Source organism: Peromyscus maniculatus, chromosome 11 (assembly GCF_049852395.1).
Source record: "Peromyscus maniculatus bairdii isolate BWxNUB_F1_BW_parent chromosome 11, HU_Pman_BW_mat_3.1, whole genome shotgun sequence".
In the NCBI taxonomy this organism is placed as follows: Eukaryota; Metazoa; Chordata; class Mammalia; order Rodentia; family Cricetidae; genus Peromyscus; species Peromyscus maniculatus.
The window spans coordinates 92,177,083-92,202,800 of NC_134862.1; the positions used below are offsets into that span (position 1 = coordinate 92,177,083).

The following is a 25,718-nucleotide window of genomic DNA, read 5'->3' on the forward strand; positions in this document are numbered from 1 at the left end:
CAGAGAAAGGACTCCACCTCAGTGAACTTGGGGCAGGATGTGAGGGAGAGAAAGAAGGAAGAGAAATTGGGAGCGGGGGAGGGAACTTGGGCAGACTGGGCAGGCCAACCCAGGAAGGCGGCAGTGGAGAATCCCCGAGGCCCAAATGCTGGGAAAACATACCAGCCCACAGGCTGTTCCTGGTCGTCCGGGCCCATGGCTGTCTCCTGGCATTTTCTACCTGGGCCTCTCATTCTTGGGCTGGGTGGTCCTGCTGCAGGGACACCCCCAGTGCTTGGATTATGGACCACCCTTCCGTCCTTCTCTCCACCTGGAGTTTTGCTCTGACTATGACTCCTTCGGCTGCTGCGATCAGCGCAAGGACCACCGCATCGCTGCCCGGTACTGGGACATCATGAACTACTTTGACCTGAAGGGCCACGAGTTGTGTGGAGGTTACATTAAAGACATCCTTTGCCAGGTGGGTCTGAGTCTAATCCTATGAGGAGGAGAGAAGAGCAAGTTTGGAAAAGGGCTTTCTGGCTTTAGGGTGCAGGGCTGAATGGCAGGCAGATCCTGGGCTAGGACGTTCTTGCCAGGTACCTCCCTGGAGAGCTGGAGGAGAGAGTGTACGCTGGCTCTCCGTGCTCCGTGCTCTTCCCTCTGGGGTTTTTCCCCAGACAGCAGAAGACTGAGAAGTATTCATGGAGTTCTCAGTGCAGCTGCTCTGACCTGCCTATAGGGACCAGAGAGCTGGGCACAGCGTTCCTGTGGCATTTGAGGATCATACAAGGGAGGGAGTGGTGGCACCTGCGGGGGGGGGGGGGGGGTGCCTTGCAAAGGGGGCTTCTTCTGTGACAGTGGTGGGGTCAGGGTTGGGGTCCTGTCTGCAGAGCTCCTGAGCTGGATGGAGAGAGCCGCAAGTTGCTGGGAGGTGATGACTCAGAGTTTCTCTTCTCCAGGCTCACCAGCAGCCAACATCCACACTTGGGAGGCATCACCGTAGGTGAGCTGAGATTGAAAACACGATGGGGCGGGGGTGGGGGTGGGGTGGAGAGGAGCTGCTGTTAAGAAAGCAGCACTCTAGTGATGGGACAGAAGTCCAGGCTGACCTTTGACCTGATGCCTTCCAGGGTATGTTAGAGCTATGATGTGGCTGTTCCAGGCCTTCTTTTCAACGATGACCACTGTTCCCAAGAATGCTGGCCTCCCAGCTCTATGCATGGGCACAGACATCCCAGGCAGGACATAGTGCAGTCTTACTCAGAGGACAGCCGGCTTGGTGGCATTGCCCTGGGGCTGTGCTCTCATGCCAGGGCACCATCCCTTAGCTGTTTCCTGGAGACTTGTCTCTGAGATGAGCATGTGAGGTGTGTGTGTGTGTGTGTGTGTGTGTGAGAGAGAGAGAGAGAGAGAGAGAGAGAGAGAGAGAGAGAGAGAGAGAGAGAGAGAGAGAGAGAGAGACAGGGTCACAGGGTCTTGTAAGATTGGAACTCCCTGATTCAGGTAGGTGGCTGGCTAGTGAGCTGTAGATAGCCTCTGTCTCTGCTCCAGTGCTGGGGTTACAGACCCAGTGCCAGGCTGGGGTCCAAATGCAGGTCCTCATGCCAGCAAGCCTCTTCAGTGACCGAGCGGTCTCCTCAGCCCCAGACTTTGGGTTTTACAAATAGCAGGGACACTTTATTTCTGAGATGCCCTCTACTGAATACCCTCCTCCCTTCCATGTCCTCTCCAATTCAGAAAGCCACATTCAGCTGCTCCCTTGTTGTATTGAACTTGAAGAAGAATATAACCTGACTTTTGTCTATTCGTTTAAGTAGACAAGGCCATTTCCCCCCACCACGTGTGGTCTATACCTGAAGTGATTCCGCAGGAGTCAGGTTGGCTTCAGGTTTCAGGACCTCTTGATTACACCACACCAGAGTTTGGTACCAGCATCATGTCTGCCCCATTTCTGCAGTGGTTTTCTGAACTCCAGGGAGTATGAGCTCCGTAAGAAGTTGACTGCACTTTGCTCACCGCTGCTCGTGGGCCTTGCACACGGGAGAGGTGCAATGGTGCACCCACACAGCAGAGCTCTTCCGGGCCTGAGTCTCTCCCCCTTGGAGAAACACGGGCTTGGTTCCTGAGATGAGTCAAAACAACTCTGGGCTCTAGATGGCTGCCTTCGTGTGCCAGGGTGATGGCTACATTCCCGCTGCCAACTTCTGTTCCCGAGTCTGTCACCGTTTCTCTCCTTCTCCCTTTGCTTCGCTCTCCAAACGGACGGGGCTGGGCTGATACTAGAGAGTGGGCCATTTTGCTTTTGTGTATCAAAAATGTGGGTCCTAGAGAAACGATTAACAGCAGTTTGTAAGCAAACCTCCAGAATGCCGATACCCTACTAGACCGTTTCTCCTTTTCTTTGCCTGTTCGAACTCTGGTGGAGCTTCCTGTTCTTCTTCCAGGAGTGCTCTCCTTACGCAGCCCACCTCTACGATGCTGAGAACCCTCAGACCCCCCTCCGGAACCTCCCGGGCCTCTGTTCTGACTACTGCTCTGCTTTCCACCACAACTGCCACGCTGCCATCTCCCTGCTGACCAATGACCGCAGCCTCCAGGAGTCCCATGCAAAAGATGGCGCTCGCTTCTGCCACCTCCTCAACCTGCCCGACCAGGACTACTGCTTCCCCAATGTCCTGAGGAACAGTCAGCTCAACCGCAACCTGGGAGCGGTGGCTGAGGACCACCAGGGCTGCCTGCAGCTCTGCCTGGCCGAGGTGGCCAACGGGCTGAGGAACCCCGTGGCCATGGTCCATGCTGGGGACGGCACCCGCCGCTTCTTCGTGGCCGAGCAGGTGGGAGTGGTGTGGGTCTACCTCCCCGATGGGAGTCGCCTGGAACAGCCCTTCCTGGACCTCAAGAGCATGGTGCTGACCACACCGTGGATTGGGGATGAGCGAGGATTCTTGGGGCTGGCTTTCCACCCCAGATTCCGCCGCAACCGCAAGTTCTACATTTATTATTCGTGTCTGGGCAAGAGGAAGGTGGAGAAAATCCGGATAAGTGAGATGAAGGTTTCTCTGTCTGACCCTAACAAAGCGGACCCCAAATCAGAGAGGTGAGACAATCCCGTGAGAACCTGGAACCGTGTGTGCTCCCAGATGATGCCCATCCGTTCTTGGGGTGATAGAAAAGGAATAGACCTGGTGTCTGAGTGCTGGCCTAAAATCTTAGGAAAACAGGCTGGGCAGTTGGCTCAGGGGCTAAGAGCAGCTGTTGTTCTTGCAAGGACCAGAGTTCAGTACCCAACACCCACGCAACAGCTCACAACCATCTGTAATTCCAGTTCTGAGGGATACGACCTCCCCCTTCTGGCCTCTGCTGGAACTGCATGCAGGGGGAAAAAACCCCGATACTTGCAGGAAAAAAAGTAATACACATAAAAACATGTTGAGAAAAGACAACCTGGGTAACTCAGTAAAGCATCCTTATGGGGTATAGCCCTTGCTTAAATATCCTAGTTAGAGTCATGCTTAACTTGTGTTTACAAAGGAGAAGCCAGGACTGGCAGCCAAAAGGAATTCTAAAGTGATGATAGATCATATATCAAACACAGTAGCCTCTAATTGATTGTGTGGCCACGAGAAATCAAACCCTTTACCTTTAGTGTGGGGTTTCTCACTCCCATGGGAGCCATGGCACAAGGCCATACGGCTATTGATGCACGGTTAGATGGTGCTGTGGTTTCATTCTGCTGCTGTGACAGGTCCCATGACTAACAACTTAGGGGAGGGAAGGATTTATTTGACTTATACTTCCAGGCCACAGGCCACCTCTGAGGGAAGGTAGGCCTGCTTGCTACTCCATACGGCATTACCTCCAACTGAGGAAATCCTTACACTGTCAATAAAGACAGCGGGAACCATGGAGGATGCTGCCTGGTAGCCGGTGTATACTCAGCAAGCTTCTTTATACCGCCCAGGACCACCTGTCTGAGGATGGTGTGTCCACAGTGGGCTGTGCTCTCCCACGTCCGTTAACTGTCTAGATAGTCCCTATAGACACGCCCACAAGGCAATGCAAGGAGGCAGTCCCTCCCGAGACCCTCCACTCAGATGACTCTGGACCGTGTCACGTTGCTCACCAGGACAGATGAGACACTAGTTCTAGCCGGCTCCACCATCACCTTTGTCTCTCCATCACGCCGCCTTCTCCCGTTCTTTCCCCTTCCTGCCCTGGCCCTTTTCCCATTATTATAACATGAATCTTAAAACTTCTTATTAATAAAAATCAAACCTGAGGCCAGTTATTGGGGTGAACGCTGGGAGATCAGAGAGACAGAACAAGCCACAGCTAACCTCACCTCGCCAATTCCTCAGCTGATCCTGTTTCCTCAGACTGGAAGCCTCTGAGTCCTCATCCCAAATGAACCTCAGCTGACTGCTGCTAAAATCCTAAAAGCTTAACCAGCCAAATGCTTAACCAGGCCAAATGCTTCCAGTTTCTGGTCTTCACGCCTTATATATCTTTCTGGTTTTGCCATCACTCCCTGGGATTAAAAGCTCACTTCTTGGGATTGAAGGTGTGTGTCACCATGCCTGGCTGTTTCCAATGTGACCTTGAATTCACAGAGACCCAGAGGGATTTCTACCTCTGAGATGCTAGGATTAAAGGTGTGAGTGCCACCATTTTCTAGCCTTAGTATCTAGTGGCTGTTCTGTCTCTGACCCCAGATAAGTTTATTAGGGTACACAATATTTTGGGGAACACAATACCACCACACATCATAGACAGGCTAAAGGGTTGGAAAGAACAGAATGACCTGCTCCATCTGCCTTTCTAAGGAAGGAATGGGGAGTTCTGCTGGGGTAGAAGGCAAACCCCAGCGAGGGGTGGCTGTTACCCTGGCTGTGTCTCAGCTTGCGAGGTCATGGTATGAAAGAGGAAAGCTCTCTGGGGAGGCAGCTCAGTGGCAGACGCTTGCCTGGCTTGTGCAAAGGCACTGGGTTCAATCTTTAGTACTGAAAAAAAATTAAAAGATTCACATAGGAATTACACCAGGAAACATGGGGACAGTGCCCCAATCCACCTATGCTGTGGTCCTTGGAGACTGAAGCCAGGCTTGGCTAACTTTGCAGACCTCCGAGGCTTGGGCCGGCCAGCTTCTGGGTGTCTCGAGAGCATGTAGCTTCAGCCTTGCCAAAGCCTAACCTATAGTTTCTTTTTCTCTTCCAGGGTCATCTTGGAAATAGACGAACCAGCCTCAAACCACAATGGGGGACAGCTTCTCTTTGGCCTGGATGGCTATCTGTACATATTCACTGGGGATGGAGGGCAGGCTGGGGATCCCTTTGGCAAGTTTGGAAATGCTCAGAACAAGTAAGCTGGATGGGGGCTGCGCCCCTGTTCCTTTTGAGTGTACCTCTGGTTCAATGTTCTTTCTGCCAGAGTCAAATTTAGATCTAATCCCTTTCTCTGGGAGGAGCCGGTGGGAGGAGCCAGTGGGAGGAGCCGGTGGGAGGAGCCGGTGGGAGGAGTCCGTGAGAGGACCCTTTGGCTTTCTGCCCTATAAACAGTACAGAATATTTTTCTAGCTAATATTATAAATGCTTAATGTAGCCAGGTATGGTGACGTACACATTTAATCCCAGCACTTGGTAGGCAGAGGCAGGTGGATCTCTGTGAGTTTGAGGCCAGCTTGGTTTACACAGTGAGTTCTAGGACAGTCAGAGCTACAGAGTGAGACCCTGTCTCAGTAGATAGATAAAGAAAGCAAATATTAATATAACTACTACAGTGCTGTGTAGAAAAGAATTTAAAAATTAAATGTATGTTATCAGGATGCTCTATGACAACCACCATCTAGTTTGGCTTAAGAGTAGTATTGAGCAGTGTGTCCCAGTCTCTGTAGTAGGTCCCGAGACACATGAGAAGCCAGTTAATAAGAAGAGCTGATATATAGTGAGTGCCCAGTATGTTGACAGTGACTGCTTCAGTCAGAACTTGTATATTATACTTGAGGACATGACGTGCTTCAAGGGCAAGAAAAATGCAATCTGTTATGACATCAGTACCAGGCCTCCTGGAAACACGTATGAAAAATTCGCATCAAGTGTGGGATTATGGTTTTCCCTTTACAGCCACGAAAAAGAATCACAGTAGGTAAATGAGGGACCCTGGGGCTGGGACACGCGTGTCAGAGCCCATCCGTGCCATTCTGCCCTTTGCGCCCAGGAAGCACTTCCTCCCACTATTTGTAGGAGTAAAATATTAACGTTAATCACACTAAGCTAGTGTCTGCTGAAATTCAGGGATTTCACCAAGAACCATGTGCCTAATAGCTCATTGAAAAGTATTACAACAGCAATACCACACAGTGTTCCTTACCTCCGCGATAGGAGAGTGCGGCCCAGCAGTCAAACTCCTCATTGGAAGAGCCTCTCCCCCCCCCCAAAAAAAGTCTATTCTTTTTCTATCTGGGGAAAATGAAAACCATTATTTATTTTCAAATTTATAATATTAGACCAAATTGGAAAGCACCCGTCATTAAGGTAGAAAACAAAAGCTGCCGTTTACTTAGGGTCACGTGGTGCAGGATGGCGTCATGTTCTCTAGATCTCCTTGAGCCAGAGGTGAGGAACTCTTGAACATCTTGTATAGATTTAAAAGAACAAAGCAGGTCACTTTCCCCTGGATTTCCAGCTCTCCTGGCGCCAGCTCTCAGCCTGTCCTGCACCCACCCCACCCCCACCCCCTTCTCTCCTCAGGACCTTTGCAGGTCTTGCTTGTGTCCTTGCTCACCCAGGGCCTCTTTCTCTGCTTTTGTCTTTTAGAAGCTCCCTGCTGGGGAAAGTGTTGCGGGTTGACGTGAACGGAGCAGGCACAGATGGCCGGCGGTACCGAGTGCCCTTGGACAATCCCTTTGTGTCTGAGCCGGGTGCCCACCCTGCCGTCTACGCCTACGGGGTCAGAAACATGTGGCGTTGTGCGGTGGACCGAGGGGACTCTGTCACCCGCCAGGGCCGAGGGCGCATGTTCTGTGGGGATGTGGGCCAGAACAAGTTTGAAGAAGTTGACCTCATCGTTAAAGGCGGGAACTATGGCTGGAGGGCGAAGGAAGGATTTGAATGTTATGATAAGAAACTTTGTCGAAATGCTTCCTTGGGTAAGCAAGAGGGCATCTGGGCTTTTGAATGAGTTGACTAGGTTGGCAGCGGAGGTGGGGGGAGCACAGCCCGAGTACCCTGAAGGTTGTCTCCATGGTAACTTGTTGGGGGGTGGGGGGTGGGGGTGGGGGGTTGGTGAGGGTGGGGTTGGGGTGGGGGGTGAGGGGGTGGAGGTGGGGTGGGGGGTGAGGAGGTGGGGGTGGGGAGTGGGGGGGTGGGGTTGTGGGGTGGGGGTGGGGGTGTGGGGTGGTACCTCTGCTGCCCCAGACAGTGGCACCAGACACACCGTGGCCGTCCTTGTTAGAAAGTCCATCTCTGCTGGGTGTGGTAGTACTTGCCTAGAATCCCAGTCCTAGAGGCAGAGGCTGGAGGATTGTGACCTCAGGGCCAACTTGGGCTTCATAGGGAGTTCAAGGCCAGCTGGGCACCCTGCAGGGGGTGGGGAGTTGCTCCCTAACGTTAGCGGATCAGGTGTTTTCCTATATCGTTCTGTCTCTATGTGGCCGCTGTACAAACACAGAGTTTTAAATGGCTACTGTGTGACTTGTTTTTGTTTCTGCTTCTTGAGACAGGGTCTGAATAAGCCTGAACCGACCCTGACCTTGAATCGGTGATCCTCCAGCCTCAGCTTCCTTAGTCCTAGGAACGCCTAGCCTTTTCTTTTTCACAAAGCCCTTCTCTCTGTAGCAACTCCCTTTGCTCACATCCCTGGAACACTAGCTCTGTTTTGTGGAATGGAATGTTGACCAACTCTGGAACAGAAAATAAAGCCAACTGATATTGATTTGGGGCCAGTGAGAAGGCTCAGGAGGTAAAGGTGCTTGATGCCAAACTTGGTGACCCGAGTTGATCCTGGGACCCATGTGACGAAAGACTTGAAGCAGCTCCTGAGAGCTGTTCTCACGACAAGTGCTCACACCCATAAATGTAAAACGTTTTTTAAAAAGATGGATTCACATGGTGTGTGCCAGGCATAATGCATGTACATTTTTGGGTGAGCTGGGGTACAGGAACTAACTGTACTTTAAAGGAGTTCCTTGAGTGGCTTTTCGGCATACTATTTTAAGAACCACTGGTAGGGCTCATTTGATGGCTGCATGCACTAAAAACAGTCTCCCCGTTGGGACATCCACTAAAACGGTATTCCACATACACAAGGAAGAGAGCAGCCCCTCAAAATCAACAATCAAGGGGTATTCTGGGGCTCCACCCCTTCCAAGTTGAAGGCTGACTAGCACCTCTCCCTCTCCCTCTCCCTCTCCTCCTCCTTTTGAGTTAGGGTCTCACATAACCCAGGCTGGCTTTGTGCTTATTGATCCTTCCACCTCCACCCATGTCTTAAGACTTCCCATATGCTAACACCCGAGGACGTGGCCTGAAAGTCTAAGAGGGGAACCAGGTGTCAGGGAGGCTTGCATGCCGTGCTGAGAGAAAACCAAAGAAAAACAACCCAAAAACACTTGATTCAGTTGTCTGTCTTACTAATGGCCCAAAGCTCAGTCAGTCAGTTTCATTATGAAGCCCACTTTTGATTCCTTAGAACTCTCCACTCAGGCAGGATCTCTATTCTTTTGTCTTGGTCCTGACAGATGACATTCTGCCCATCTATGCTTATGGCCATGATGTGGGAAAGTCGGTCACTGGAGGGTATGTCTACCGTGGGTGTGAATCCCCCAATCTCAATGGCCTCTACATCTTTGGGGACTTCATGAGTGGGTAAGGAAGATTTTATTTATTTGCTCATCTATCTATCTATCTATCTATCTATCTATCTATCTATCTATCTATCTATCTATCTATCAATCATCTATCTATCATCTATCTATCTATCTATCAATCATCTATCTATCATCTATCTATCAATCATCTATCTATCATCTATCTATCTATCTATCTATCTATCTATCTATCTATCTATCTATCTATCATCTATTATCTATCTATCTATCTATCTATCTATCTATCTATCTATCTACCTATCTATCTATTATCTATCTATCTATCTATCTATCTATCTATCTATTTATTGTGACAGGGTATTTATTGCTATTCCTGTCTGACCTGCAGCTCTCTATGTAGAACAAAATGGTCTCAAACTCATGGTGATCCTCCTGCCTCTTAGAGGTGTACTTCACCAGGCTCAGTTAAGACCCTATGCTTGTATTTAAGGATCCCTGATTCTTGGTGGGGAAATCACCTCTGGAGTGGAAATACGGATCCCTACACCATAAGGTTTTATTTTTCATCCAGTCGACTTATGGCTTTGCAGGAAGATAGGAAAACCCAGAAATGGAGGAAGCGAGACATCTGCCTGGGCAACGCAACCTGCGCCTTCCCGGGGTTGATCAACACCTACAGCAAGTTCATCATCTCCTTCGCGGAAGACGAAGCGGGTAACCTGTTTGCGTCCTGCTGGGTTGTTCTTCCCTAACCACGGGCACCGGCTGCACGCTGGTTGTCATTGGAACAGTGGCTGTCACTTCTCTCACGGGATCCTTGAGCTGAGTTAGATAGCATGCTGGGTAATTAGTAACCTCAGCGGCAGGTGACACAGCGCCATTTTCAGTGTCACCAGGGAGGAGACGGGTTGACTGTTGATTGTCCCACACACCACCGTGTTGTGGTGAGAGAGCACACCTCCTTGTGAGGGACACCCCGGGATCTGTGCCCTCATCTCGGACTTTGGAGAGGTTCATGTAGTGCCCTTCTGCTGACTTTATTCTAAAACAAGGATGAGAACGTGGGCAAGGCCCAGCGGGTCAGAGTACATGTACGGCCTGTTCTTCTCCTCTTGGATGGTCTAGGGGGAGATTTGTGCATACTGATTGGCTTAGGGTCTTCCTGACTCTGTCAGAGTTTGTAAGGAAAGAGATCTGAATGTAAAAGGTGTACAGGGGGCGTGGGGAGGCAGCAAGGTATAGAATCAGTTAACAGAGTGGCGAGGCGCATGCTAAGGACATCATTATGATTGAAGCTAAGATATGTACTCATGTCTGAGGAACATGTACGCTCCTAAAAACATATGGCCAAAGAACTCATTTTTAGTTTCAGTATTCCATTAGTTAATGTTTCATTTTGAAAGGTTAAAGTTGAACATTTTAAAGAAATTCCACTTTGTTTACCTAAGTATGCACAGGATATTTTATCTAACCAAGCTTAAACGGCAAACACACAGTAAGATGACATCTTAGGCCGGGATGTAGCTCAGCGGCTAGAGAGCCTGAGGTCCTGGGTGCATTCCCGTAATGCCAGTATTTAGGAATGGAGGCAGGAGAATCAGAAATTCAAGATTGTCCTTGGCTACAGGGCAAGTCTGAGACTAATCTGGATATATGAGATCTTGTCTCACAACACAACACACACACACACACAAATGCACACACGTATGCACATGCACACATGTATGCATGCACACACAGAGAGACAGATAGACAGAGACAGACACAGAAACACAGAGCAGACAGAGGCAGAGACAAAGAGACAGAGAGTACAGGAAAAGCAAAGACCAGTATCTGAGAATTATAGATACCTGGGATTCTCTATAGGTGTGAAGCCAGGGCTGTGAGAGTCCCCAAGTTTAGCCCCTTTGCACTTGGGGCTTTGGGGTGGCTGCACAGGAACCCAGCTTGAGGAAGTAATGAAGGCATCCAGTTAGCGCCTTTTCCTTCCTCTCACCTATCTGCTAGATGGATACTTTGAGAAGAACATTCTGTATCAGCAGAGGGTATTTTGGGAAATTCAGGATTTTTAAATAGAAGAAGTCTATATGAGTTACAAATTGGGAATCCAAATCCATAAAGAAGTAGAGAAACCACAGGCTGTCAGGAGTCTGCTCAGTGGAGAGAGAAGATGGATCCGTGCAAGCCATCCGCCCTGGTGCGGCTTCTCTGCTGGATCCTCCCAGAAAGTAGACAGAGCCGGAACCCTAGAGGCTGGCCTGCCTAGAGGTGTGCGTCTTCTGTGCCTTGCTTCTCTGAGGCAGCACAGAACCCTGGCTTCGGAGGTTTGGTTTGTAGAGCCTGTAGGCATCTGTCAGAGGAGAAAACAGGCTGCTTTTGAAAGCAGTCAGACTCCTGGCAAACAAGGCTAGCGTCCCTGGCTGAATTCTGGGAAGGCTTTGCCCCAGGTCAGCCCTGAGGCCAGAGAAGCTGCCCTCAGGCGATCTCCTTTCTTGTGCCTTACTTAGCAAAGCACTTGGCAAAGCAGGCTCCACCTCATGTTCACTGTGCATTCTTCCCCACCGAGACGCTTTCAGACGGGGAGGTCACTGTCTCCTGCTCAGTTGCAGCTTCCGTTTGTCCAGTGGAACTAGACTCCTGCCTGAACTCCTGCCTCAGTTTACTCACAAGCTCTCAGACCTGACTCCCAGTGTAGTGGAAGTGAGGCTGAGTGGCTGGCTGGCCCCCAGCTACCCAGGGGCCACTTTGCAAGCTGACCTAGGTAAGGGCTGGCCTAAGCAAGCATGCTTGCCACGAGTCCCACTGGGTTAGAGTTATCTCTCTGCCTAAAATAGATACTAAGGGGCTGGCAAGTTAGATCAGCTGGTAAAGGTGCCACTGACACCTGACAACCTGAGTTCGAACCCAGGACCTGGGGAGAGAACTACCAATCCCTGCACATTGTTCTCCGACCTCCACACATGATATACATGTATACATGGTATACATGCCCCTCACATTCACAAAATTAACAAATAAAATGTAAAATAGATATTAAAAGGTTAGCTGGACAATAAAATCTGCCCTTTGTATTTCCCCCCTAAAGATAGAACTGGAAATCTAGAGCATGCTCGTAACATATATATTACACAGGCTCTAGTCATGTACCGTGAACTTGAAGTAAGACAGCCCAGCGTCCAACTTTGGAGTTTCTGTATGGTTTGGAGGGTTCTTGCCAGAGAGTGGCCTGCATTCACACAAACTATCGGAAGACAGCTCATTTGATGACATCTGAAGGTGTTTGGCGTTTCGAGTCAGATAGAACAATTTGTAGGATGTGTCCTGACTCCTTGGACCCCTCCTCAGAACAGTTACAGACTATCTTATCAGTGTGGGAAGCCATAGTGTCTTCCGTACTTGTCACTCTGGGTAGCAGACTCGGCAAAGCCTTAGAGCCTCTCACTGCAGAGAAACACATCGTCTGTTCCCCACGGATCTGAGGACAAAAGCTGTTAAATGAAGCCGTAGAATTGTCACATTTGCAGCTTCAGGGCTGTCTTCCGTGAGGCTGACAGAAAGTCACATGAGCCGTGTACATGAATTTAACACAGCGCAATTTGCTTCGCATTGTGTCATGTTGGCAGCGCTGCCGAGGCGCCTCCCCTGGAGATGAGAAGGAGGGGAGGGCTGGGGAGCTGGCTGGGTTGTCAAGTGTCTGCGTGCAAGCGTGAGGACCTGAGTTCAGTTCCCCAACACCCAGGTGAAAACCGGTGTGCCGCTGTAATCACAGTGACGGAGGGGCAGAGGCTGGTGGACCCTGGGAGCTCGGTGGCCCAGCCAGCCTACATAAATTGTCAGGTCCTGATTCCACAAGAGACCCTGTCTCAGAAAATAAGGTGGAGAGCAGTCGAGGAAGAGACTTAGAGTCCACCTCTGACTTCTGCCTGCTGTTGCATACATGTGCACACCACACATACGAGCATATACATGGCCTCCCTCCCCTCCCCCACACAAAGCGCTGGTAACTGGTTGTTACTCTATGCTTCTTTGAGGCACTATGACTCTCTCTTATAGACGAATGACTAGCTGGGTATGTGTGTAGGTTGGGAGGTCACCTGGGGTAGCATAGCTCAGAACTGGTGGTATGAGAATTTGTGTCTAGAATTACCGACATAACATTGGAGCCTAGGCTCACCTTCAGACACAGCCATGCTCCTCACAGGCAAGTGCCACGCCAGGTGAGACCAGGGAGCGTCTTCGAGACAGGAATGAAGATGTGTCCTGAAAGGCAAGGACTGGGAGGAACCATGGCCCTTTCTAAAAGTGATCCTGGAGAGTATGCATGGGGTTGTTGGGGATGGGGGTGTGTGGAGAAGACCAGGAAGAAAGGGTGGGGATGCTCACAAAGAAATAAACAACCCAGTGATGGAGAAATGCCAAAACTAGGCTGGGAGGAAACAGGGATGGAGGGACAGAGGAAAGTGACTGGAGGATGGCCCCAGCCTGCACCCAAGCCTCACCTGTGTGTAGGTGGCTGGAGAAGGGGGTGGAGCTTCACTGAGGTGATGTTTCCAGGAGTAAAGAAGTGATGGAGAAAAACCTGCTGGATTCAGCGCGCGCGCACACACACACACACACACACACACACACACACACACACCACACATGCACTTACACACACACACACACACACACACACACACACACACACACACACACAGAGTGACCTCTACAGGGCCTTGTTCTGAGATAGTCTTTGGAGGTTCAAAGGTGAACGTCCCCCCAAGAAGCCTTGTGGTATTGTGTTCCCTAAAATATTGTGCACCCTAATAAACTTATTTGGGGTCAGAGACAGAACAGCCACTAGATACAAAGGCTAGAAAATGGTGGCACTCACACCTTTAATCCTAGCACTCCAGAGGTAGAAATCCCTCTGGATCTCTGTGAGTTCAAGGCCACATTGGAAACGGCCAGGCATGGTGACACATGCCTTTAATCCCAGAAAGTGAGCCTTTAATCCCAGGGAGTGGTGGTAGAAAGCAGAAAGGTATATAAGGTGTGAGGACCAGAAACTAGCAGCATTTGGCTGGTTAAGCTTCAGGCTTTTGAGCAGCACAGTTCAGCTGAGAGCCATTGGGATGAGGACAGAGGCTTCCAGTCTGAGGAAACAAGACCAGCTGAGAAGTTGGCCAGGCGAGGGTAGCTGTGGCTTGTTCTGTCTCTCTGACCATCCAGCATTTCACCCCAATAATTGGCCCCGGGTTTGATTTTATTAATAAGAACTTTTAAGATTCATGCTACAAAGCCTACAGCCTAGTGAGAGGCTGGCCATCAGGAATCCAGAGCTCATCCATGGTGCTCATAGCATTTTAGCCCCATAGCTTCATTAGGCTGTTTTCTGTGTGTCCAGACGTGTCTCCGCCCTGATGATACGGTGTTCTGGTTGCTCACTCCTGTTTCTTTAGGGGAGCTGTATTTCCTGGCCACCTCCTACCCAAGTGCCTACGCACCACATGGATCTATTTACAAATTTGTCGACCCGTCAAGGTGAGATTTGGTGTTGTTTTCTTCTTAGGAATTAGCTCATAGCTAGACCTGCAGATAGGCACTCCCTCTGAGGCTCGTTTCCCCAACCCGAGGTGGAGCTCAGCGGATAGCTGACACATAGGTCTAGCCATTGCTCAGGGTCCAGCGTCGCTTCACTTCACAACTGGGCTCTGCATCTGTGTGATCTCAGAAGTGATCTCATCTGGGAGAGGTGTGGTTGGTCCCCGAGGCTGTAGAGTGTGGCTTGGCACAGGGTGAACCACCCTCCTCCGTGGTCTGTTGCTGTGCACAGCTCTCGTTCTCTGGCCTGAGCAGTTAGTTCAGCCTTTGGAGTACTCTGGGTGGGTGATGGTGCCTGGACAGGGAGCTCTGTCCTTTGCACTAAAGCTTCCAGAGTGAACCTGGCTTCCCCTCCTGTGGTACTTCAATGATCAAGTGTGCCCAGGAGATAATCCCTCTTTCCCAAGAACAGCTGTGAAACACCGGGCAGAAAGCAGTTGTAAACTTTTTTTTTTTTTTTTTGGAGAGGGGAGTCTCGTATTATTGTCTAGGTTGGCCTGGTACTCATTATGTAGTCTTGAACTCAAGGCAGTCCTCCTGCCTCAGCCTCCTGAGTGCTTGGAGTGTAGGTGTGAGCCACAAAGACCGGCTTTTTTCTCCTCTTTTCGTGATGGCATTTATTGTCACTGTGCACCGGGGGCCACAGCAAGCACTGTGCACACACACACCTGTTCACAGGATGCCAAGAAGACAGAAGAGCAAGCCGGTCAAGTTAAGCCACTGGCCTACGTGGGGTGACAGTGACCTCAGAGAGAGGGCTGGAGCAGAGTGGTGGCGGCAGAGAGGACCGGCTGGGAGGTCCAGCTCAGTGCCCAAAGCCCCGCTTGATTCGGGAATTGTGCTCGTGCAGTTTAAGAATGAGTGTGATGCTGGCCAGAGAGGTGCGCCATACTTAGGGTCTGTGCCAGGACCCTTTGAAGGGATTTTCCTCAAAGTGATTCACCATTGCCCCTGCAACGGCTGTCCCCATCACCACCACCATCATCACCATCATCACCATCATCACCATCACCATCACCACCACCATCATCACCATCATCACCACCATTACCACCATCATCACCACCATCACCACCATCATCACTACCATTACCACCATCATCATCACCATCACCATCACCATCACCACCATCACCACCATCATCACCATCACCACCATCACCATCATCATCATCACCATCACCACCATCATCATCATCACCATCATCACCACCATCATCACCATCACCATCATCACCACCATTACCACCATCACCATCACCACCATCATCACTATCATCACCACCATCACCATCACCACTATCACCATCACTACCATCATCACCACCATCACCATCACCATCATTACCACCATCACCACCATCATCATCATCATCACCACCATCACCATCACCATGATCACCATCACCATCATCACCACCATCATCACTATCATCTGTTACCATCATCACCCATCATCCTCTGAGCACTCACTATGTGCTGGGCCTTGTCCAAGTGTTTTTCTTTCTTTGAAACTTCATTTTTCATCAATCACTTGCCGTGTGCCAGGCACACAGCTTCACTATCCCCCTGTGAGCCATTGGAAACCATTGTTATTATTGTTATTGTTATTATTATTACATTTCATAGAAGCACACATGGAGACCTTGCACGGTGTCCTGGGCTGCTCTGATGTAGACCGAGCTGTGCCTGTCACCGTGCTGACTTCCTGTTTGTGCTGCGTCCTGAAGGCCCCGAGGACCCTTTCTCCTCTCCGTCTGAGCTCAGAGCCCAGTCCTGTCACATCCATGCAGCCCTGTGCACAAGAAAGGGCCCACCCAGTTCTAAAATGTCCACCCCGTGGTGATCTTGCTTCCGGAACTGTCTGTGTTTCTAGGCGTGCCCCGCCAGGCAAGTGCAGATACAAGCCAGTGCCCGTGAAGACCAAGACTAGAAAGATCCGCTTCCGGCCGCTCGCCAGTGAGTCCCTTCCTGAGTTTTGGTGTTAGTCATTGGTGCAGCCACAGCCTTAGAAAACCCCCAGGGTGGAGGGTTGGACTCTGTTTTCTTTTTGTGAGATTTATTTTGTTTTATGTGGATGGATGTTTTGCCTGCACTTACATGTGCACTGTGTGTACGCAGGAGTCTACAGAGCCCAGGATGAGGCTTTGGAGCCCCTGGAACTGGAGTTCCGGTTGGTTGTGAGTCACTGTGTGGCTGCCGGGAACTGAATCTGGGTCTTTGACAGGAGCAGCAAGTACTCTTAATGGCTGAGCCATCTTGGGCTCCATGGCCACAGTTTCTCTTATGAGTTATGAGAGTTATTAACCTGTAGCTCAGTGTATACATCTCTACTGCAGACCAGAATTAATGGGAGAGATACCTGCTTCTACCCTGATCTGTTATTCTCTAGTCATCCATCCATTCATTCACGTAATTATTTATGTATTCATTCATTTGACAATGATTATTAGTACTTTGCGGCAGGTTCTGTGCTAAGCCTGGGGCTATAGCAATGGATGTTCAACATCTCTGACCTACACACATTCCAAGTCAAATGGGAGGAGGACATAGAGAAATGAGCGTATCATGAGGGTCTGGTCCAGAAGACTATGCAGGGCACTGTGAGGGAGCCCAAAGGGAGGGATTCTTCATGGTAAAATGGGGAGTCACAAAGGCTTGTAAGAGGAAGGATACCATCTCAGGCAGACATCCCAGAACCACTTATCTCTGGAGTGACCACAGCCCACAAAGGAAGGCATTTACTGCAAGGCCAGAGAAGGACATTAAAGCAATATCATTACAGAGAATTGCTCTCACGGCAAGCTGGGTGTGGTGGCCCTTACAGTACCAGCTCCTCAGGAGGCCAAGACAGGAGGATTGCTTGAGCCTGAGCGTTGGAGGCCAATTGCAGAAGTCAGCAGGGCCCCTCTTTAGGAGGCTGTGGGGTCACCTAGTGCGTCTTTTACAGCCGCCTCCCCGGGCTGTAGCTTTCTCACTGAATAAATGCTTACTTTCTAGCCACAGTTTTGGACTTGATGAAGGAGGAGGAGTCACAGAAAGCGGCTCGGAGATCATCCAACGCAACCTTAGCTTCAGACCGGACTGCATCTCAGAAGGGCTCCCCCAAGAAGCCAGCTTCTCCCACAAGCAGACAGAAATCATCAAGAGGGCCTGGTACCAAGAAGAAAGGCAGAGTGTGGTCCCCCGGTCCCCAGGGCAAGAGGAAGCAGAGTCCCCACGGCCGTAGTGCTGGGATAAGGCAGGTGGCAGAGCAGAAGTCCCCAGGCAGAAGCCAACAGTGACCTCTTGGTCAAGTTGGCTGCTGAGACCAGAGTTAGGAGATGGCCTCACACGGTGAAAATTGCTGCTGGCTGCTGAGGGTGGGTCTCAGACAGTCAGGGAGCCTGGGTGGAGGGCGGGTGGGCAGAGCTTAACTCCAGTGTGTGTGGTCTCTCTCTCTCTGGGAAATCTTGCTGTGTACTGAAGAAACAGGAGCTGGTCTGTGGGCGGCATTTCTGTGGGGAGACCACAGCCCACATGACCCCGCACCTGGCTTACGGCATGCTCTTGTGTGCATACCTGCCTGGAGTCCACCCGACATCCCTTCAATCTGGGGTAATAAATCAGCTTTGGCTTTTACACTGGTACATCGTTTGATCTCAATGTTTGGCAGTGGGAAATCTAGCATGATTCAGCCAGCTTGCTTAAGCAGCTCACTCCACTCTCCTGCTGCCTGTGACCGACTGGCTCCTCAGTAAGTCCCCTGGAAGATAGATGGCCCCTGTCTTTCCTCCAGACAGAAGCCCACGGACTGAAGACAAGCAGGCTCAGCTCTGATCACCTGTTGTTTGGGCTCAGCAAGGCTAATAAACACAACTACATTCCATCTGGGGTCCTCCGATCTGCCACCTCTGTATGCTTCTTCTTGAAATCGCCTGACCCTGCTCCTTAGCCTTGCTGTACCACTTGGAAGATAAGGGAGGAGGGGCTTTTTGATTGGACTTGGCAGTGAGGAAACAGGGCACAGATCAGCCAGCCAATGGTCCATCTCAAAACAGTATCCCTGCTTCTGTGAGGGCTGTGGCTTCTGAACCACAGGAGGAGTTAAGAACCAAAGGGTGTGTGTGTGTGTGTGTGTGTGTGTGTGTGTAAAATGGTGAGTGTGTCGCTAGAGAAATCGCTCAGATATAAAGGGCACTTCTCCTGCAGGACCTAGGTTTAGTTCCCAGTGCCCACACAGCAGCTTACAACTAACTGCCTCTCATTCCAGTTCCAGGGGATTCAATGTCCTCTTCTGGCTGCTGCAGGCATCACATACACATGTGGTACATATACTTACATGCAGGCAAAAATACCTATGCACACCCCCCCCCCTAAAAAAAAAAAGAATAACTAAGAAAAGAAGTGAGGTCTGGCAGTCCTCCAAATCCCAAAGATCAGCTCTGTGGGATGTGCAGTTTCAGGAGAACAGGCATAGCACACTGTGGTGGCTAAGGCTTTCGGAGGCCGTGTGGGCCTGCTCTAGATGGGGATGAATGCACTCTGGACAGGTTTTTGCTTGCTTTTTGCATCTTTCTAGGCACACACACAGACTCACTCTGCACCTCCCCAGTTCTTGCTCTTTCATCTTTATGGAAGATTCTGGAATCTTCAGGTTCTGGAAGTCCATTTTCAGGCTTGTTTATCCTTCTCCTTCTGTTCCCGCACAGGTCCATCCCTATCCCTTTCCTTACCAATAGTTCTTACAAGTACTCTGCAGGGTAGAAATAAACTTCAGAGGGCAGCTCTGAGGCCGCACACTTTTTTTTTTTTTTTTTGTATTTTGAGACAGGGTTTATCTGTGTAGCTTTGGTGCCTCTCCTGGATCTCACTCTGTAGACCAGGCTGGCCTCGAACTCACTCCCGAGTGCACTGCCTGGCAAGCCTCACACTTCTTACTTTGCAGATGAGCACCTCATCTTAAAGATGGAAGGGATTTTGACCCAGCATCATTTTGTTGTATGGTGGCTGAAAATCTCGGATCCCTTCAGAAGGATCGACTCTGACCCCTGAAGTGGATATGTGAGCGCACATTGCCTCACTCTGCCTGTGAAATCTCTCTTCAAAGGCAGACAACAAAAGCAGAGTCTAGGTTGGTAGTGTTTAAACTTAAGTGTCCCAAACCCAGGTTATCAAAATACAGACCACACACACCAGACGTAAGGCATTCTGAACTCTTAAAACAAAAGATTTTGCTTTTATTTTTAATTATGCTTATATGTGTCTATCTGCATGTGTTGAATACAATGCCGATGAAGGTGAGAAGAAGCTGTCGGAGCCCCTGGGGTCGGAGTTGAAGGTGCAGAGAACTGAACTGGATCTTGGGTCATTTGTAAGAGCAGTGAGTGCTGAGTTCTTTTTCCAGCCCCAGTCTGAACCTTCTGACCGGGAGGATGGTCGGTGGGTCTAGAGAGGTGGAAGGAACGGTTATCTGAAATGCCCGGGAGCTGGGGGAGGTGCAGAGAGTTCCCGGGCCAGCGTTCTGGATGAACTAGTCTGGGAAGGTTATTCATGCTCTGAACTTTCACAGAAGAAGGGCCTAAGAGTTAGAAAACCCAAAGGTCCAAGGTGTGTTCAGCTTCCACGTACTTTATGGAGTTGAAAGGTCCAGAGAGGAAAACACAAAACACAAACACAAACACATGTGCGGGTGTTTGCTGGGACAGAAGGACAAGGACTGGTCGGACATCCGCGGTGATTGATAAGAGGGTAGAGACAGCTCCATGCTGCCACCCACGGCGGCTTTGAGGAGCTCCCTGGTCAGAGACCTCTCCCCAGGCGAAGGTGTGGGACTGAGATGGCAGGGCAGGACACTATGAGGCTGAGTAGGGGTTTTAAGCAGAGGTTTTAACAGGGTAAAACGCGGTGTTAACAGGAGGCGGACACTAAGAGCCGGTTAGCAGCTGCACAGTGTGGGCTCGGCTTCCCCCCCGGGGTGTCTTAGTCACAGGGCACGCTATTGTGGTGGCTCCGGAAAATACATCAAGATTTCTTGGGAACTTTCTTTTTTCTTCCCCTTGCCCTTTTTGGTAAAACGGATCCACAGGGTTCCTGAGGCACCTTGGATAGCATCCCATTCTGATAAGCTAAAACCACACCAACAAAATAGGGGAAATTAATTATAATTATATATTGTATTTAATCCAGCAGGTTCAAATGTTATAACCAGTTAGGCTTTCCTAATGACATAGTTTATGTTCCCTTTCTTCTAAGTTTCCTAAGCGGAGGTACGTTTGTCTCTACTCATCTCTATTCGGCCCAGACGCGCTTCAAGTGGCCTCCAGTCTGTGGATCCTGACTGTTCTAAGCACAGTCCTTTAGCAGGCCCCTAGCCCCGAGATCAGGGTGAAAAACCCGGAGTCCGGAAAACCCATGAGTTCAGAAAAGGATCTTGGCCCTCCAGGCCCAGTGCCTGTGCTCAGGGGCATCCTAGCATTCACAGGAAAACGGAGACGGGCTCTGGCCGCAAAGCCGCCGAGAACTTGCATTTTGGGAGTCCCTCCCCCGCCCCTGCCCTTGCGCAGGCCAGGACCTTGGACCCAGGCTCGGCTGGCGGACTGGGGTGCCACGTGTCGGCCACAGCGCAGGGCGGTGTCCAGGTCCCGCTGGCCACGGTCCCAAAGCCGGGCGTGGGAGGCTGGGGGGTCCCCCCCTCCCTAGCAGCCGCCAGAGGCTCCCGGAGCGGCGCTACAGCGCTCCCCACCGGCCGACCTGTGTAACTGCAGGCCTGGAGCTTCCCCATAGCCAGAGGTCGTTTGCCTCCTGGGCTGCCTTCCTTTAGAGAGAGGGAGGGTGGAGCCTGACACCTCAGAATGTACCCCCTCTCCCCACCCCTGCGCGACGCTTGCTTTTGTTATAGTCCAGGATTTTTTTCCCCCTGCGTCACTTCTAAAATACAAGTAAGGACGCCTGGCATCCATGCGTGTGTCTGTAGAAGCATCCCCAGGTGCTAACGTCTTAGGAATCTCGTCCCCATGGACTCTTTTCTGTTTGTTTATTTATTTTAAATGGTATTTTCATTCTTGGAGAGCTCCACATGCTTATGCAACTGTTGATTCTGTCTACCCTACCGCCTCTCTCTAGCTCCCTCTAGTGCCTCCGCCCCTCTGCCCTCCCAGCTCCACCTCTTCTATTTTTATTTTTGTTATCAATGACCCCTTGAACCCAATTAGTGCTGCTCATACGCACGTGGGTGTGGGGTCAACCACTAGGGCATGCGCAGGTAGCCACTTTAATGTGATTGATGCATGCGACAGCCGTGTCATGACCCAAAGTCAGTGCTTCACGGCTCTCCGTCCTACCTGCTGGCTCTTCCGTTCTGTCTGTCCCATTGGAGTTCCCTGCGTGTTGGATCTTGGGAGGTCGGTGCAGACGATCCACCCGCAGCTGAGCACTCAGTTGTTTATACTCGGTGCTTTGACCTGTTATGTGCCTCTGCACGAAACACCACCCACTGCAAAAGGAAGCTTCTCTGACCAGAGTTCAGGGCAGCGTGAATCTATTGCATAAGCATACATAGGTAGAAGGTATTTTGATAGGAGGGTCATTTAGCAACAAAACAAAACAACAACAACAACAACAACAACAACAACAACAATAAACAATAGTATGGGATGGAGAGATGGCTCAGAGGTTAAGAGCACTGCCTGCTCTTCCAGAGGTCCTGAGTTCAATTCCCAGCAACCATATGGTGGCTCACAGCCATCTGTAATGAGATAGAGACAGAATGTTGTATACATAGTAAATAAATAATCTTAAAAAAAATAATAGTAGGTACCCATACCCCCTGACAGTGCCTATGATCTCTCCTTGGTCATGGGCTTTTGACCAGGTTATAGCACCAGGCATGAAAGCCCTCCTGTGGAGCAGGCCTCACATCGAATCGGAGAGTGGTTGGTTGCCTGCTCAGCTGTTGTGCCATTATATTCCTGTGGGCACGCTCTGCTCTCAGGCCAGTGTTGCTGCACCCAACGTTCACCGTTGTACTGATATTGGTGACTTTTCTCCTCCAGGGGCCTTCATGGCACCTCTGGCACTATGCAGCAAGCTAGCCAGCAGTTTCCTGGTCAGTTCATGGTTGATTTTTCTATGTTGAGCATCAAATGTGAGTGGTGTCTTCAGCAATAGGGTCTTACCGTATAGGTGGGTGTAGCTAAGGTTTTCCTGGTCCTGCCTAGCCTATGGTCAGGACAAATCTCTCTCACCTGCCAGTCCCACAGCTGCTCAGACCCAACCAAGTAAACACAGAGACTTATATTACTTAAACTGTTTGGCCTAATGGCTCAGGCTTCTAGCTAGTTGTTCTTATATCTTAAATTAACCCATTTCTATAAATCTACCTTGCCACATGGCTTGTGGCTTACCAGTATCTTGCATGTTGGTACTCATGGCAGCGTCTGGCAGTGTCTCCTGACTCAGCCTTCTTGTTCCTAGAATTCTCTTCTCTGCTTGTCCCGCCTATACTTCCTGCCTGGCTACTGGCCAATCAGCATTTTATTTATACAGAGCGATATCCACAGCAGGTGGGCAACTAAGAGGAATAGCAGCAGCCTGTATTGTTCTGGGTACCTCTGGGGTCTCCTTAACCAGTAACTCATAGGGAGGTATGCCTGCTGGCACTGGGATTTTCATGTAATAACATGTCTTCTGGGAACAGCATTATCTACTCATGCAGGGTACTTCTGTTCAATATCTATCTATCTATCTATCTATCTATCTATCTATCTATCTATCTATCTATCTATCTATCTATCTACCTATCATCTACTCATGCAGGATACTTCTGTTCAGTATCTATCTATCTATCTATCTATCTATCTATCTATCTATCTATCTATCTATCTATCTATCTAATCTATCTATCTATCTATCTATCTATCTATCTATCTATCTATCATCTATCATCCATCTATCTATCTATCTATCTATCTATCTATCTATCTATCTATCATCTACTCATGCAGGGTACTTCTGTTCAGTATCTATCATCTATCTATCTATCTATCATCTATCTATCTATCTATCTATCTATCTATCTATCTATCTATCTATCTATCCATCACCATCATCTATCTATCCATCCACCCATCATCTATCTATCTATCTATCTATCTATCTATCTATCTATCTATCTATCTATCTATCTATCTATCTATTATCTATCCACCATCATCTATCTATCCATCCACCCATCATCTATCTATCTATCTATCTATCTATCTATCTATCTATCTATCTATCTATCTATGTATCTATCCATCCATCATCTATTATCTATCTATCTATCTATCTATCTATCTATCTATCTATCATCTATATATCTTAAAATTAGTGGGATTTTATTAGGCTTCTTCATATACCTATACTTTTGGCTAATCCATTCCCTGCCATCTGAGCTCCCAAATCCCCTATCCCCATGAAAATCTTTAACCCTTTATTTCACCTATTCCAGTTTTCATGTCACTAGTGTTCTACTCTCCCCTTTAACTGTGATTTTTTTTGGGGGTTGGAAGATGATGATGATGAAGAAGAAGATGATGAAGAAGATGAAGAAGAAGAAGAAGAAGAAGAAGAAGAAGAAGAAGAAGAAGAAGAAGAAGAAGAAGTAGTAGTAGTAGTAGTAGTAGTAGTCATTTTTGTGTGGGTCCTTGTGAAGCATACATGAGACAATGGGCATGGGATTCTTTTACTATTGGTTGTTCCTGCAAGTGCCAGGTGAAGCCATCTTGCTGGAAGAGGGTCATTTGTGCAAACAGTGACAGCAGAAGGCACAGGAAGGGACAGAGGCCATGGACTCTGGCCCATAGTTCCAGTGGTGTGGTCCAAACTGCTTCCCCACATCAGTTGCATGGGGCATTATTCCCTTCCTCTGGGAGCTGCCAAGAGGCGTGAATTGTGTTCAGATAGGTGAGCTCCCTTGTTTCCTGTAAGACCGTGGGTTACAATGAACCTCTCTAAGATCAAGCAGCAAGTGTCCACCCAGGCCAGGAAGATCATCTTCCAGCAGATACTGCTGTCCTTTTTCCCAGGGCTTCCCCCTACCTGGAAGGACTGTGGGCTTTGGTGTTTCGTGGTGACAAATGAGATCCTTTCATGGACTGGAGAGCAGCTGAGCCCACAAAGAGACTCCAGGAAAGCTCCCAGCCACCCACTGGCACCAGAACATCTCCTGTGTGTCCTGACTGCCTAGTGGCCATGTGAGGGAGAAGAGGTGGCCCTCAGCAGAAACAACCCGAATGTCTCAGGATCTTAATTCTAACTGAACATGGGAGTTAGCTGAGTGCTGAAAGAATGACACCAGGTCCCTGAGATTCCCATTCCGTTACTCTGTGGTGCGGTTTAGGCATTCCTTTCGAAAGACCTTGATATGATTTTATTTGAAGGCAAAACTGAAAACCACTGATAAAGATTTTTCTTTTTAAATCTTGTAAACGATGATTAGAAACTCTCAGAGCTGAAATACAAATCCCCTAGCATGAAAACATTGGGTTGGTTTTCTTATGGAGAGTAGTTAGGTCTTTTTATCTGCAGATCTGAATCCAGACAGATTGTTCGGACGGTGCTGGCAGACTATATCAGCACCGAGAACTGAGACTGTTCCAGAACTTTGTGTCCTGGATCGGGAGATGGTGCTGCTTCTTGTTTGGGGGCAGGAAATCTGGTTTCCTACGCTTGCTGTGTGCTACTCCTGGCTTTGTGACCTCCGCCAAGTGACTTGACATTTCTGAACCCCAGTTTCTCCACGTATAACAAACGCTTCTGTAGAAAGCCAATGTAGACTACTCATGTGTTAAATAACCGGAGGCCACGGAGTTCTCTGCATGCAGCTGGCGCCTTTAGAAGACCAGTGACTCACCATTATGTTCCTGGGGCAACTTGTTTGTGTTAAATGGTGGTGTGGCTCCCTCCCACCCCTCTCCTTCCTCCTCCTCCCCCCACCCCTCCTCCCACCCCTCTCCTTCCTCCTCCTCCCACCTTCCTCCTCCCACCCCTCTTTACCACCCTTCCTCCTCCCCCCACCCCTCCTCCCCCCACCCCTCCTCCTCCCCCACCCCTCCCCCCACCCCTCCTCCCCCCACCCCTCCTCCTCCCCCCCCCTCCCCCCACCCCTCCTCCCCCCACCCCTCCTCCCCCCACCCCTCCTCCTCCCCCCCCTCCCCCCCCTCCTCCCCCCACCCCTCCTCCACCCACCCCTCCTCCCCCCACCCCTCCTCCTCTCCCCACCCCTCCTCCCCCCACCCCTCCTCCTCACCTTTCCGGTTTCATCTTGCTTCTCCCGCAGTGTACTAGTTCCCTTCTCCCTGCT

At 49.9% G+C, this 25,718-nt stretch overlaps 1 protein-coding gene across 1 annotated transcript; it reads left to right on the plus strand.

The window, feature by feature from the left end:
• The first annotated feature begins 120 nt into the window (after positions 1-120).
• Positions 121-18,021, plus strand: Hhipl2 (HHIP like 2). Its single transcript, XM_006988611.4, has 9 exons — positions 121-460; positions 2,427-3,079; positions 5,197-5,340; positions 6,795-7,126; positions 8,717-8,843; positions 9,378-9,520; positions 14,251-14,332; positions 16,269-16,351; positions 17,393-18,021. Exons 1-9 carry the CDS (start codon positions 146-148, stop codon positions 17,674-17,676), a joined length of 2,163 nt encoding a protein of 720 aa, XP_006988673.1. The 5' UTR covers positions 121-145; the 3' UTR covers positions 17,677-18,021.
• Positions 18,022-25,718: the final 7,697 nt, after the last annotated feature.